This window comes from Aythya marila (assembly GCF_965140915.1).
Source record: "Aythya marila genome assembly, chromosome: 2".
NCBI classification, from domain to species: domain Eukaryota; kingdom Metazoa; phylum Chordata; class Aves; order Anseriformes; family Anatidae; genus Aythya; species Aythya marila.
In genome coordinates, this window is record NC_139043.1 from 25,954,863 (window position 1) to 25,970,053 (window position 15,191).

The 15,191-nt window shown below is 36.4% G+C and overlaps 1 protein-coding gene across 3 annotated transcripts in view; it reads left to right on the forward strand.

The window, feature by feature from the left end:
- The window catches only part of CASD1 (CAS1 domain containing 1), a 30,498-nt gene extending 19,902 nt beyond the window's left edge, over window positions 1-10,596 (forward strand). For 2 of the 3 annotated variants that reach the window (XM_082755168.1, XM_082755167.1), the window contains 9 exons: window positions 194-283; window positions 862-981; window positions 3,198-3,354; window positions 4,929-5,008; window positions 6,078-6,179; window positions 7,508-7,648; window positions 8,178-8,255; window positions 9,118-9,210; window positions 10,327-10,596. In XM_082755168.1, the coding sequence (XP_082611294.1) occupies window positions 194-283; window positions 862-981; window positions 3,198-3,354; window positions 4,929-5,008; window positions 6,078-6,179; window positions 7,508-7,648; window positions 8,178-8,255; window positions 9,118-9,210; window positions 10,327-10,593 (1,128 nt within the window). In that variant the 3' untranslated portion in view covers window positions 10,594-10,596. The remainder of the gene's footprint in view (window positions 1-193; window positions 284-861; window positions 982-3,197; window positions 3,355-4,928; window positions 5,009-6,077; window positions 6,180-7,507; window positions 7,649-8,177; window positions 8,256-9,117; window positions 9,211-10,326) is intronic. The other variant, XM_082755166.1, reaches the window with a different exon arrangement.
- The last annotated feature ends 4,595 nt before the right edge of the window (window positions 10,597-15,191 follow it).

Genomic DNA, 15,191 nt, shown 5'->3' on the forward strand with positions numbered 1-15,191 from the left:
GAATGTAGCTCAGATATGTGAGAATGTAGACCAGATTAGTATCTCATAGACCTGTGTCCATTAGAAGGAAGGCTTTTACAATTTAGACCAATTTGCCATAAAGTGGTTTATTGTTTTGAACTTTTTCTCCTCATTTTGTAGATGTTCGTTGTACTTTTTGGAATAGCAACACTCTTATTTTGTTTTGCATTAGACTAAAGTGTTAAATAGAGAACAGACTGATGAATGGAAGGGCTGGATGCAACTTGTTATTTTGATTTATCATATCTCTGGAGCAAGCACTGTAAGTGATTTGAAAATTGTGTTTTCAAGTGGGATTGGATTTCATGTTTTCAAGTGGGAATGCAATTTAGGCATGTTACTTCAAAAGGAAGATAGTGCAAATGCTTAATAGAATTGAATAGAGGGAATAATTAATACCGTTGTTCCTGTAGTTTTAGAAATAGTATTTGCAGAATTAGTGTTTTTTCTCTTTCGGTTCCAATGATAAGAGAATTTTATGCATTACTCAACCCATGAAAAAATATACTTGTTTCTTCCATGTAGATGATGTGTTAACTTACTTTTAATTGTTAGAAACACTTTTATGTTCAGAACTTGAAACTCTTGAAGGTAAGCTTTCAGAGAGTCCTTCTTAACTCTATCTTAACTGGTTACAGGATATGGAAATTGTAGAGCTATGAATAGAAGAAACTAATTCAGATTTTCAGAGAGGTTAGGGCAACAAGAGAACTTAGTAATAAATGAAAAATGCAGCTTAATATTTTTCTTTGGTAAACCTGATTTAGTGCAATGCAGAAAAAGGAAAACCAAAAGCATTTATGTGACCATCTGTAAAAGGTACATTATTTTTCTCAACAGTTTTTGCCTGTGTACATGCACATTCGAGTTCTGGTTGCTGCATATCTGTTCCAAACAGGTTATGGGCACTTCTCATATTTTTGGATAAAAGGGGACTTTGGCGTATACAGAGTGTGTCAGGTAAGAATATATACTTAATGTTTCTATAGGGATTTTTTTTTTTTTTTTTTTTCAGAAATAAAATACCTCTAACATACCCATACTCCTTAAATAATGTGATACCAGATTACTTAACCAAAGTTTTCAAATCCCAAATGGCTACTGTTTCTGTCTAATCTGAACTGTTTGTGTTTATCTGATACAAACACCTGGCATATACATAATAATTACAATGTAAAACATGTATGTAGGCTAAAAAGAATCACAAGTCTCTAGTATTTTCCAATATGTAGCAATGGCATTTCCATTGCAGTAGCAATTTCCAATATATATTTATAAACAGTATGTAGCTAATGATCTGGGCAAGCTGGCTGGCAGTAAGGAGGGATATCCATGGCTCCAAACTTATTTGGCTAAATTTTCCTAGGTTTCTTCTATAGTCAGCAGTGAGAAAAAGGTTTACTTGGATAGCTGTGATGCACCGAATCACGCTTTGGAGCAGCCTCTTTCCAGCTGCTGTTGAGCATAGATAGGTGGTATGAACGTTCTCATTGGCTCTCAATTTTTAGCAAAAATTATGGCTTTCCCAAAATTAGTCACTGGAAGTGCTTCACTTTGTTTCCCTTACTTTGTTCTTACCACATCAGCCTGCTCCATGCCATTTTTTTTTTTTTATCTATTATTATTATTAATTACTAGCGTGTTTCTATTGGAGGTTTATTGGCTTTTTTTGGACAAGTAGATAAATGTTTGGTGAATCCAAGAGACAGTTGTGTACAGACCTTTTTTTTTTTTGTCTTCCTCTGTGAATAAAGGTAGTTATTCAGCACATTGGTTTGCTTGCTCCCAGCACTGCAAGTCATTATGTAGATGAAACAAACACTGTTTTGTCTCTGATTTAAACTGAAGTCATTTGCAAGTGCTTACATTGTACAAGCTTTTAATTTCTGCATGCATTTTGGGTCTTTTCTTCACTGTTTGTGAAAAGAAAAACTTCGTGGTTGATTAGTTGAGACCATTAATAGTGTCCCAAAACACTTGCTTTTCCTTTTTTCCCCTCAGATCAGTGATGGTTTGGATTTATTAAAAAAAAAAAAAAAAACTTTCCACACTGTTATTTCATTAAGTATCCAACTGCTTTGTACTGAAGTAGCTGCTAATACATGAACAAGAGGCATCACTGCAGTATTTGCTGCCTCTTTCAAAACTCTGCATAGCTGCACCAAATGTTTCACACTACTGTTTCACTTGTTACAGGATCCCAGCTATTTTTATTTTTTTAGTCAGGACAGTGGAGTTCTGCATAACAGTACATGTATGTTTAACCATTTGGTATCTAGAATATGATTAGAAATACCACACCCCTGTAATATCTTTCTTAGAAGTATATGAATGTTTCACAAATATATCAGATGTAGGTGCTTCCTTTGGAGGAGGGGAAAAAAAAAAAAAGAGTAAGTTCTCTTTCACTTAAAGAGTGAAACTCTATCACAATTGAAGAGCCTTCAGGAAAAACACCTGTGGGTACAAATTTTCAGTTCAAAAGGCAAGAAGGAGAGAAAGTAAATACTTTCCAATCAGCCATATCAGTTCTCTTGGGTTTGTTTTTGTTTTTCTTCCTCAGAGACAGTGTAGCAGAGGCTACATTTGTTAATGAAGAAAACTATTTTTTGCATTTTAGGAATACTGGAGAACGTGTCTCTTTTTGTAGTTTCCCTCCCAGGTTTGGCAGCGTGTGCTGTAGCAGTGATTTTAAAGAAAGAAACAAAACCCTCCTATTGCTATTAAGAGTCACACTGTAACTTGGATCGTCCTGCTTATTAAGCATAGGGCGCAGCATGGGTAGGGGCACTGGCCTGACTTTAACCAAGCCAGCCCTGTTGGCTGTTAGTGCAAGCAGGTTGGTGGTGACAGCATCCAGCAGCTGGCATTCTCACTCCGTCCCAAGGCTGGGGATGGTTCATCTGACCCAGTTTTCATTGCTGTCACTGCCAAAATAGGTCAGGGTAGACTGCTCCAGTCCTCCATAAGCAGCCTGTGTCTGACACTGCATTGGTGTTGCTCCCTGAGATACTTACCATGTGCCAGCTGGAATATAATCAGGGAGTGGGGTGTGAAATATTTATGTGCTTTTCGGATAATATTAAAGAAACATATTCCTCATCTCTCCCAGCTTTGCCTCCCGGTTTATATACCCTGGATGGAAATGTGTTCTTCTTTCCTCTGACTCCCTCCAGGTTTTATTTCGTCTCAATTTCTTGGTCGTGGTACTGTGCATAGTGATGGACCGACCTTACCAGTTCTACTACTTCGTGCCATTAGTCACTGTCTGGTTCATGATCATTTATGCCACCTTGGCCACGTGGCCTCAGATAGTCCAGAAGAAAGCAAACGGTAGGATAATGCTCCTTTATTATTCTTCTGCTTTAAAATGTGTCCGTGTTACTACAGATCGTAACCACACAGAAAACTACTGTCAGGAGATCTCAGCCCATTTGTAACGCAGCACAAAGTATGATAAATGGCTGCTCACATAAATAGTTTGTCAGAGATGAATGAAATGTCCATTGAAAAATAAAATGGCTGGAAACTGAACTCCTCTATCTCTGATTATAGTCATAGAGTTCTTTTCTGTGGGTTTTGACCATCAGAAATGTATTTTATCAAGAGTTGATATACTGAATGAAAGCTAAAAACATAATATTACATAGTCTGTGCTAGTCAAAATTACTACTGTAGTGTAGGAACAGATCTAGCAAGAACTATGATCATCCACATGTTCCCATTTTCTACTGTTAGCATTCCTGATCCATCTTGAGCACTAATTCTGCCATGTCCAGACAAAAAGGGGGTTGTGAAGGCCCTTAGTCTCTTATGTTAAGTGGACTTTGGAAAGTGTTTTTTATGATGTGAATATTTTAAATAAAAATTGAAGTGAAATCCCATTTTCTCATGGATTACAGTTTATTGAAGAGCTGTCATCATGTGGTAATGCTTATTATTTAATTCACCTAAATTAAAACTAATAACTCTAAGAGTCTTAGATCTTTTTTCCCTATTGATGGAGTGAAATCTGAATTTTATAGTCTGCAGATATGAAAATGAAATACCTCAAATACATGCTAGGAATAGATGTTACAGAAATACAGTTAGCAGTTTTACAAGACATCTAGAAAGCAAATACATCATATATACACGTGTATATGTGTATATATATATATATATATGTACTTATATTTCTACAGAGGCAATCTTTCAGGTGCAGTGAAATGACTGTTGTGTATTGCAGAGAAATAATGTACTGTGAAATTAGAAAATCTTCTAGTGACAACTTTTATGTTTACTTCCTTACTAATAGCTGTCAATTTGTATGGTGAGAGAAGGAGATGATTTCTCGTTTGCAGTGTTGAAGCCTGGGTAGAGGTTAATATCGGTTGACAGCTTTGAGGAACAGTTTCTCTGGCTTGTCTTAACAAAACACTTGTCCTTAATGTACTCAAGCTGAACAGCAGGTCAGCTGGTAGCTCCGAGTTTAGGAATATGTGCTCTACTTATACAGAACAGCAGCTGCTGGGGACTTTATTTTGCGTTCAGCTAGAATTAGAAGTACCTGTGTGAAATGTATGTGAAAGCAGAGGCTTTAAAACAGTGTTTCTGTTTGAACACTGACATTCTGATTCTTTATTTATGTTGTCCTTGTTTTTAGACATGAGGCTTAGTTTAGGATTAACAGGCTGGTAATTACTATAAATGTTTATTTTAATTGCTTAAAGGAAAATGTAAAGTCTAAATATATAGTTAGTGATAAAATAGTGCTGGTAGGATTTGAATATTTATGAATGCATCTATTACTGAGCATGGCTACACTAATAGTTGGCAATTATTATTAAATATGTATAAATATTCATTGTTTTTGCTAGTGGAAAAATTGATGACCATATACTGATTAATTTATTTTTTTTCTTCAGGGAACTGCTTATGGCACTTCGGATTACTGCTTAAACTGATTTGCTTACTGGCCTGTATATATTTTCTGTCATATTCTCAGGTTTGTAAACTTTTACTCTTCATATCCTTGTTGATGAACAATATTAGCTGCTTTTTAATGCACTCATGACTTGAGTATTTGCTTCTATATCATAAATAAACAAGAAAAATTGAACCTGTTCATGGTTTTGAATTGGTGCAGTTGCTGGGAAAAAAAAAAAAACAACGGTGTCTAACTCATTTCTTTTTAATGCTTGACATGTTTTTGGTATACTGCTACGAGTGTAATAAATATGGAGGTGTACGGGTTTTGTTTGTTTGGGGTATGTTTTCTTGTTTTGTTTTTTCGAATGTGCTATATCTAAAGTTACTGGGTTTTGAATCAGATAGCGTATGGCAATACCGACATCTGTGTCTCTTAGAGATTTGCTGTTGGCTTTGATACTTTATCAGAAGATTGGTTCTCATGCTAAATTGGTGGAGTCACCATCTCTGGAGGTCTTTTAAAGACATTTAGATGTTGAACTTAGCAATATGGTTTAGTGGAGGACTTGTTAGTGTTAGGTCAGAGGTTGGACTCGATGATCTTGAGGTCTCTTCCAACCTAGACAATTCTGTGATTCTGTAATTTATCAATTTAGTGCATACTGTAAGTAAAAATGAGGGGTGTAAGGACAGAGTTTGTCACCTATAATTTGCAGTGCCTTTTGTGTGTTTTTTAATCTGCTGTTATTTTTAAGCCTGTTGAAGTATAGTTTCCTGTAGAGTATGCATTTGTTCTCCCAACACATAGGTGGATCTCTTCCTTTAAGCCTGCAGAACAAAAAGGAAGAAGTGCCCACCTTTATGGGAAAACAAAACAGGAGAACCTTTTCCATCTGAAGTATTTTTGGTTTTGTGGTTTTTTTTGTTTGTTTGTTTGCTTTTTGGTTTTTGGCAGGGGTAGGGAGGGAATGTTTGAGGAAGCCAGTTGATTTGGTGATGCCACTTAACTTCAAGGTCAGATGATTTATACTGCTGAAATTGGGATGACATAATACCAAAAGACAGCTGAATGATTTAAATGTAGTAAACCTGGTTGACATTAACGTTAATGCTTTTGCAATGCTTTTGTTGTTGTTAAATTACAGGGTGCATTTGAGAAGGTGTTTTCATTTTGGCCACTGTCCAAGTGCTTTGAACTGAATGGGAATGTCTACGAATGGTGGTTTAGGTGGAAGTTAGATCGCTATGTATGTAACATTTGCATTTCTATACTGTACTTTTAAGTGTTCTTTTTTCTTTTTCAGTCTGGAGGGTGGGGGATGGTTGTTTTCCCTCCCTCTAGAGAAAGCAAGAGTCTGTCACAGTGAATTGTTCATTTCACGATTAAAGCACATCCATCTTAATTCTGCAGATGTCTGTCAAAGCCTTGCTTTAAAGATAGACGTTGACTTACTTGCTGCTGGATCCTGCTTAGTTGCTTAAAATAAATAGGATCTTTATTTTGTCTTTAGTCAAAAATTTTACTGTGACAATGTACTACCAGCAGCACTTCAGGCTATTGAAATACAAAACAAACTGTTTTGGTGGCTTTTTTAATGCTTTTTGAAAGTTGTATCAATTAAACATGTATTTCTTTTAAGGTAACTTTTACAATAGTTTTGTTCAAATTGGAATCTTGATGCCAAAACTGGACTATTGCACATACTTTCAAATGGTTTTACAGTGGCAAAGTGCATTTTTTCCCCATTATTGACCCTGCAATGCTGAGGATAGAACAACAGAGAGAAGCTGTTCTTTTTTTTTGATCTTTTTTTTTTTTTTTTTTTTTTGCATTTCTTGGAAAGGTAGGCAGAATGTTAAAGATGAGAGCATTTATCTGCTGTCCTTAACTGGATCACATGCTTGCTTCTTCCTCCGATGGTCTTCAGTAACTTAAATTTGTGGAGTTCATGGTGCACTGCACTGCAACATCTCAGACGTGGAGCTCTGTTGGCTGTAAGCAGTGTGTATTCTGTGATGCTGCTAAATAGGAAGTCCCAAATTAATACTGAAGACTTAACAGTGCGTGGGCCTGAAACAGCATCATTTTGGTAGCTAATGAGAACTTGGCATAACATCATAAAACACTGCTGAAGAATTGTGTCTGTGAGAGGAAAGCACTTTCAGTGCTTTGTGAAGATGTTTTCACCTGCCAGCTTGGAGAAGGCCAGAGTGCAAAGTTTTTTCCCCAGAGTAAACCCTTTTTGGTGCAGGCATAGGTTGCAGAGAGGATAGTAGGTACTTTGAAAGCTGCTTTAAATTTCATTGTCTTTAAATTTCATGTCTTTAACGCTCTGGGAAGCATTAGTAGGAATACTTCATTTTAGTTTTTGAGGTGAGTTAAAAATGCAGCTTAGAGCACTCTAGTGTAGGAAGCCTTTTTTTGCTAGTTTCAGTAAATTTGGGAAAGGGACTTCTGACCTCTAGACTTTGGTATTACAAATAGATTTTACAGTAGGATTTCTGCTGAAAAAGTTTTTACCTGAAGTACATGTAAAAGCCCTGAGATATTCACTGCATTGTTTGTCTTTCGCAGGTGGTTTTTCATGGGATGCTGTTTGCTTTTATTTATCTGGCATTGCAGAAACGTCAGATGATTTCAGAAGGAAAGGGAGATGCACTTTTCTCCAACAGAGTTTCAAATGTTTTATTATTTATTTCAATTGTATCCTTTATGGTATGTATCTAGTTCAACTATTACAATCAAGCTTGTAACTCTGTACAGAATCCGCTTTCTGAAGTTCTTGTTCAGGAAACACATTGATTTTAAAAATCAGCTCCTGATGTGGGGATATTTCAGCTGTGTATTTTTAAGCAGACTGAAATGTCTTTTCAGTCAACTGTAGATGAAAACATGGCTTTTCCAGGTCATTGCAAAAATTACAAGAAAACTAGATTGTAACTAATATGGCAGATAATGTTGCTTTTAATCAATTTTGTGTGTCACTCTTGATCACTTGTCTAATTGTGGTTAAAAAAAAAAAGTCAACTGTATGTTTTCATCCTTGGGTGTGAATAAGTCTGGTATTCATCAGCTGCAAAGAAGAATTTGAGAGAAACACAAAGTTAAGCACAATGTTATTCTTTCTATTACTGTCCCAAATCTTAATGAACCAATTATTGTTGAAGCATTTCAGAACAACTTGTCTGTTGGTTCAGTTTTAAATGTTACATACAATCATTACCCAGATTTTATTGTCTTCTAGACCTACTCCATTTGGGCTAGTAGCTGTAAAAACAAAACGGAGTGCAATGAACTGCATCCTTCTGTTTCTGTGGTGCAGGTAACTGTATTCCTTTTCCTTACAGTGACAAATCTAGAGTGTTGGTTTTTTTTGTTTGTTTTTAAATATAATATTTTTGCTTTAGCATGGAGTGTCAGATGATTGGCTTCATCTTCATGTCTGAAAAAGGATTTAACTACACTGCTCGCTGTTTTTCATTGTTTTATTACTGAAATTGCATCCTGTGATTGTGCTTTTGATTAACCTTGATGTCATTAGTGTACGTTCATACACGATTCAAGGCCAAAACCAACTTCTGGCTAATTGCACAGCAGTGGTAAAAGGAGAGAGCTGTAGGGGAGCATTACAGTTTGGGCAGTGTTAATGTACTAAGTGAGCCCTGTGGTTACTTTTAGAGAAGAGGTGAGCTGCAGGGTCATGTGTGTGGTTTTAAGTTAAATTTTTCTCTTACTGTCTTCCCTGCTGTACCTAGTCCCTGCTGCTTGATCCTATTCCCTCTGTTTCTTTCTTTTTGTCTTTTTTCTTTTTTTAACTTGTAGCTTGTCCAGTTGAGGGACAGCATGTGTGACTTAAGTATTTTAATGTTAATACGCCCATCTCAACATCTTTTCTACACTTTGTCTTCAAAAACTGAAGGTTAAGTTATATTTGTAGCCATTTTTCTCATGACTCTACTGAAGCTGTAAACATATTGCAATAGCATAGCAAGTTATAAGACTTGCAATTTTCTGACTGACTTCAAGTATAAACTATTTATATGTTAGATTTGAAAGAGAATAAATATTCTTATGATGCACTTTTAGTATGATTAAAATGAATAAAGTTTTTTGTGTGTGTGTGTGTGACCTACTTGTCACCCACAGTCACTCTTTTTCTTTCTGTTTTTTTTTTCTTTCTTAAGATTTTAGCTTTCATCCTCATCAGGAACATTCCTGGATATGTGCGATCTGTATATAGCTCTTTCTTTGCCTGGTTTGGCAAAATTTCTCTAGAGGTAAGCAAAGAATTTCAGTTTAGAAATGTAAAGATGTTTTGTTATGCAAATTGAAGTATTAAGATAAGTACCAAACTCATGTATTGCTTTATTTAATCCTACTTGACCTGTTTTAGTGTTGTAACTTCCATCCACACTAAGAAATCCCTGCTGAAATAGCAGTCTCAGAGTATCGATCTTACTTACCTCTTACGCTGTTTTGGGGGTGGTGACTTTAAGGCTGTGAGAGTTGGGGCTTAATGCTGAGGTAAGCTGTGGCATGTATGCAATTGGAAGATACATTTGAAATCATTTTTGAATCAGCATTAATTATATTGTCTAGTATAATCCCACTTATAAAAAAGTTTGCCTTAGAAAGCTTTGCTGCATTAATAAAGAAATGTATCTTTACAAGCAAAACCATTCTTAGAGCAAGTTTTCTTCTTCCATTGAGTGAATATTTTGAAACAGTAGGAATCATCATGCTTTCCATTTTATTTGCTCTTTATTAATAGTAAATGTTTAATTTTATTGTATTATTACAATTTATTTTTAAAGGAAAATTAATTTACATGAAAAAATTAGGAGAAACTCTGTAATACAGTGTATGTGTAGCATAAGATTGCATTTATTTTTTTTAAGGATCTTGTTTTCACTATCCTGATTCATGGTGAACTTTAAGGTGCTTGTCAGCTCCAGGGGCTTTCACGTTCATCGGCTGTTAAAGCACTGCCTTTTGTTTGTGGGTACATGAGTAAGTCCCTCAGCAGAGGGGCAGTAGCTGAGCACGTACAATATAAATTGTGTATCTGTTCTCATACAATATAAATGATGCTTCCTTATGCCTTATTCAGGTAAGAGCTCAGCAAACTCATTTTGCTGTGTGCTGTACCAGGCAAATAGTCTGCTAGGCCTTGCGGGGCCTCATCTGAGGTGGCTTATAGCAAAGACATGTGGAATACAGCTCCTGAAAGTACATTATTTGTCTGACTTGAACAGAAGTATGTTGTGTCACCTGATGCAGTAGTAATATGTGTTCTTCATATAAGCAAAAAAAAAAAAAAATATATATATATATATATATATATATATATATATATATATAAGTATTTTTAAACACTTTATTTTTTCTTGCAGCTTTTCATTTGCCAATACCACATTTGGCTGGCAGCAGACACAAAGGGGATCTTGGTGCTCATTCCTGGATATCCGATGTTTAATGTTATTGTCAGCACTTTTATATTTGTGTGTGTGGCACATGAAATTTCTCAGATCACTAACGATCTAGCACAGATCATGGTTCCTAAAGATAACTCCACTCTGCTGAAAAGGTTGCTATGCATAGCTGGATTTTTTTTCGGACTCCTCCTCTTCTCAGCAATGCAAGATCAGTCAAGGCATTAACTTGAAAAGGTTCTTGAAAACTTTTCTTAAGGTTTATTTCGCATCTGCCTGAACAGAAGTTCTCAGCTGGAAGTACAGGAAGACATGGACTTGAAGTGTGGAAAATGTAAATAGCAGAAATGTACATATTTTGTGTGAAAACAGCATTCTCAAAGAATCCCAGAAACAAGAATGCACTGTACAGAATCGCATGTGAAAATGAGTCTTTTTCTACTGGATATATTTCTGTTTACATATCTGTTTAAACGTGACAAAAGAGGTGAAGTGAAATGGCACAGCAGCATCACGCGCCCGTCGTGGAATTACCCATGCCTTGGGTCAACGAATGAAGAGTGGCTGCTGCCAGAGGACTGCATGTAGGTAACGCACGCTCTAGGCATTCTCAGCAGGAAGCAAGAGAGCAAACCTGCCATCCTTAGGTAATGGGCACCGCTAGCTGGTGTGGAGCATGAGGTTACTTCTCTGGTAAACCAGGGCATTTTCCTAAACAAAGCAGTAACTTCTTCAGGAGGGACTGTTTTAGGTGGAGGTTGTATATGTTACGTGAAACCCTTTATACGTGGAAATAGAAAGTCATCACCAATTCAGTGACTTAAGATTACATACAACTTTACATAACGTGTGTTTTTTTAAGACATTTCAAGGAAATATGGTGAATTATGAGGTTGAAACTCTTGTTAAATATACAGAGAAAATATTTGATTTGTTTTTTTTTTTCCCCTGAAGTTCTTTGCCTATGTGCGGTTCTTTCTGTGCAGTCCCAGTGGACAACCAGATTAATAGTTTTCTCAGCTGAATATTGGAAAATTCTGGAGAAATTCCATCTTTTTCCAGTCAAACGAAATCCATCATATCCACTTCATCAGATCTTAAGGAAATGGGAGAACAGGGGAACAGTGATCTTTGAACCTTTCTAGGCCATCAGTGACCTTGAACCAGGTCTGATTAGGAAACTGGTGCCATATTCTGTCTTGTGATGATGTTTTCGTTTAAAAGGATGGGAGTCAATCTGTTGGTACCACGAGGAAGAGGGACTGAGCAGACATCCTGTTGCTTGCAGATGGTTCGGCGTCAAAATTACGAATCAAATGAGATTGAAGCTGTTGGAGGAACATTTTCCCCCACCCTTTTCATCAGTGCTGTTCTTCATTACCATAATTTGAACTCTGAACCCAGTCTTTGGCATGAAAAGGAAAATCTGTGGAAGTGACAAGCTGAAATTTAAGTTCCACTTGGTGAAGTTATGGTACTTTCCCCTGGAATTGTGGTTTTTGTTCAAGTAATAGTTTGACCTTGTTTCTTTTACATCATGTTCTGGTTACTTTTTAGCAGTCAAAAACATGACTACAATATTGTTATCCCAGCGTACGTGCAATTATGTATGATCATAAGCAGTAAGAATCCTAAGTGATACTGGATGTTTTTGATGTTGTCCCAGTTGAATCATGGAAAAAGAGACACCAATGGCAGCTTAAAAAAAAAAAAAAATTAAAGAATTGCTCCAAATTTGATTTTGGTGAAGAGAATAATTTCTTTTTACAAGTGATTATTCATCATAAAAAAATAATGAAATCACTTCCCCAAAATTCAGCAGTTTTACTAAGTCTGCCAGATGTTTTGAAGCTGTTGGCAAGATCCTGAGCTGTTTGTTCTTTGGTACATTATTTCCAATGTTTGGAAAGTTATCCTCCTTGACAAGTATATTACTGGATACTGGAAGAAATGATATAGGTCAACACTGGTACGTAGGATCTGTAACCATCTGTGCCAGTATTAGGGTAACAGCGAAATGTGAGTTTGAGGGGATAATTTTTGTTTTGTTCTTCACAAGTTAAGTGTTGTAGATATAATTTTATTTATCTGTTGTACAGATTTGGTTAAAAGATTTATTTTTAATGTTTGAGATAATGCACTTGTTTACTGTATGTGGGATAAATATATTTTCAGGTTATGTACAAATATGAAGTAATTTAAACATTAAATAAATGTGCTGTGGATGCTTATTTTTGTAATGGGAGCAGCATCGATGAAGTAAAAACTTCTTATGGCCTGACTCGAGCTGGGCTGCAGTCCCTTATGGTAAGGAACTTCGCTTTGGAGTTTACCTATTCAGGTCCCCCACAAAGTAGTTAATAGAAGGAGGAGCTTCAGAGGGGGAATTCCTCTCCCTGAGTACACAAGGAGGTGTGGGGCTGTTATGGCACCCGAGCTAAGAGCTGTAAATGCTCTCTCCTCCTCTCCACCACACCAGAAGCCCCGTGCCTGTGCAGTCAGGGCCCCTTCTTCAATCCTGGGTCGTGTACCACCTACTCCTATCCATACCCCTGCTGCCATAACAAAGAGGTGCCCAGGGACCGTTAGGTAATAAACAGGCAAAGCCATCACTGACGTTTTTCCTATTTATTAGATTTGACATTCTGTACATTTACAAAGACAGCCGTAGTGCTTTCTACTTCATGTGGTTGCAACAGTCTCATTACAATACCAGTTCCCACCGTCACTGTACATTGCTGAAGGAGGCTGTGACCGTACCACTCTGTCACCAATTTTAACTATTTCTAGTTCTTTGTTAAGTGTCTTTAGCCAGCTTTACAAATCTATGCTTCTGTGGTAATTATTTTAATAAGTAAAAATAAATAATTTATTATTAAACTTACCTCAAATGCCTGATGCTTTCAAGCATAAAATAGTTTCAGGTGTGCTTAATATCCATCACCTACATCATCAGAGTCCTCTCAGAATACACGGAGCACCTGCTGGTACAACCTGATCCTTGATGCACATACACAGCAGCTTAAGAAATCGCCTTCAATACCCTGGCACTCCTCTATCTTAGTACAAATAAGAAGGGAGTAGCTCAGTAGGTATTTAATTGATTGTCACATCATCCTGAAGTTACCAGAAATTGTCGTGATCCAAAACCAATACTATTTACAATATTTAGTCAACTATAAATCACTTTAAAATCCATTCCATTCATTTCTGTTTCAGAGCGCTGACAGCTCATACATTTGAAATTAGCAGTCGAAACCCAAACGCTGATTTTACTCAAAATTGTTACAGCAAAAAAAAAAAAAGGTAATTTTTTTAATTTAACATCTATCTCAGTGTTCATTAGCTGGTTTTCTGATTTACTTCCCCCTGATGGTCATGCAAAGCTGTTGGAAAATCAGAACATTCACTTAGGAGCCTGATGAAATCTCTTCCTTGGTACAATCTGAATGAGCTAGGTGTGATGTGTGCCACTTGGAAAGTAAGGATGAGTTGCTCTTTATTTCAGCTCTTTCAGAAACTGACTCAGTGGTCAGTTTTATGCTTGGCCTTCAGGGCAGCTTTGCAAAATAGGACCTTTGAGGTTAGGCAACATAAACAACAAGTTGTGTTTGTCCTGTTTGCAATGCAAAGTGGATGCGGTCATCCAGCCTGAGCACTCAGTACATACTTTGCTGCAATTGTTACACTTGTACGAAACGTGTCTAAAAAGAATCTGGGGGCTTCTTTTAATTACTGGCCAAGGAGTTGTATTTAAGTCCAAGGCTTAAAAATGATCGCTTTTTCTGAAATAAGTTTTTGTGTTTTCAAGGAACAGGGTCATAAAAAGAGGGATAGGAGGGGGGAACACCAGCATCTGACTACTTTGGTCTTTATACAGTGTAGTAACTCAATTTTAAAGTCTCTTCTTAGAGAATTGAATTCCTAAATTAGTCAGAATTTCTCTTAGCAGAGACCTGGGAAACCCCAGCCACAAAAACGTAGCCAAGCACAGAGCAATTTTAAAGCAGGTACAGCTTTGTGCTTAAAAGGCAATGTCCCAGTGAACAGGCAGCTTCTGAAAGAGAAAACATTACAGGGAAAAACAAAGACAAAGCACAAGTGTCAGCTGGAAACGGTGACGCTTTAAGGTAAAACATCAAGAACTGTTGGTGCGGGCTGTGACAGCTGGAGCCCTTTAGGTCCTACATTACTCTGTCTTTGAGGATTTAGGGAAGCATCAGAAAAACTTAAATGCAAAAAAGCCACTTGAGCTAAACTACCACCATCTAGTGAAAAACAAGGAACCTCAATTCAGATGAATTTCTTTTAAAATAATCAGATGAATGAATGGACAGATTTTAAATTTTATTGCTTACAAGTCGTCAAATACATTAAATGTCTGGTAAAGCAACAAGGTCCATTTTCAACATAAATAGCTTAGGTTTTGTGTTTGTTTCTTTCAAAAATAACTTTGCTCATTATATTTTTATCAACTCTACAAAATTAATGCCTAATAGATGTGGAATACTATTTCTGAGCATCATATTGCACCAGCTTTCATGCTTATACAACACTTTCTGTGTGCAACTGTAAGGCAAGTTATATCATCCCATACAACAGACTCTACAATCCTTTGAATCTGTTGCTTAGTTTGAAGTTTTGATTTCCCTGTTAAAACCTTCAGGAGAGATCATGAGACAGAAAAAAGTTTGATATTTATTAATACATACATTTGAAAGATTATTTTCTTAATGTAACAAATATAAAAAGTTATCAGTGTTTACAAATTGTCCAAAATGTCCAAAGTACAAAAAGATACAGTACATTAGTTATATGGAAGTGAT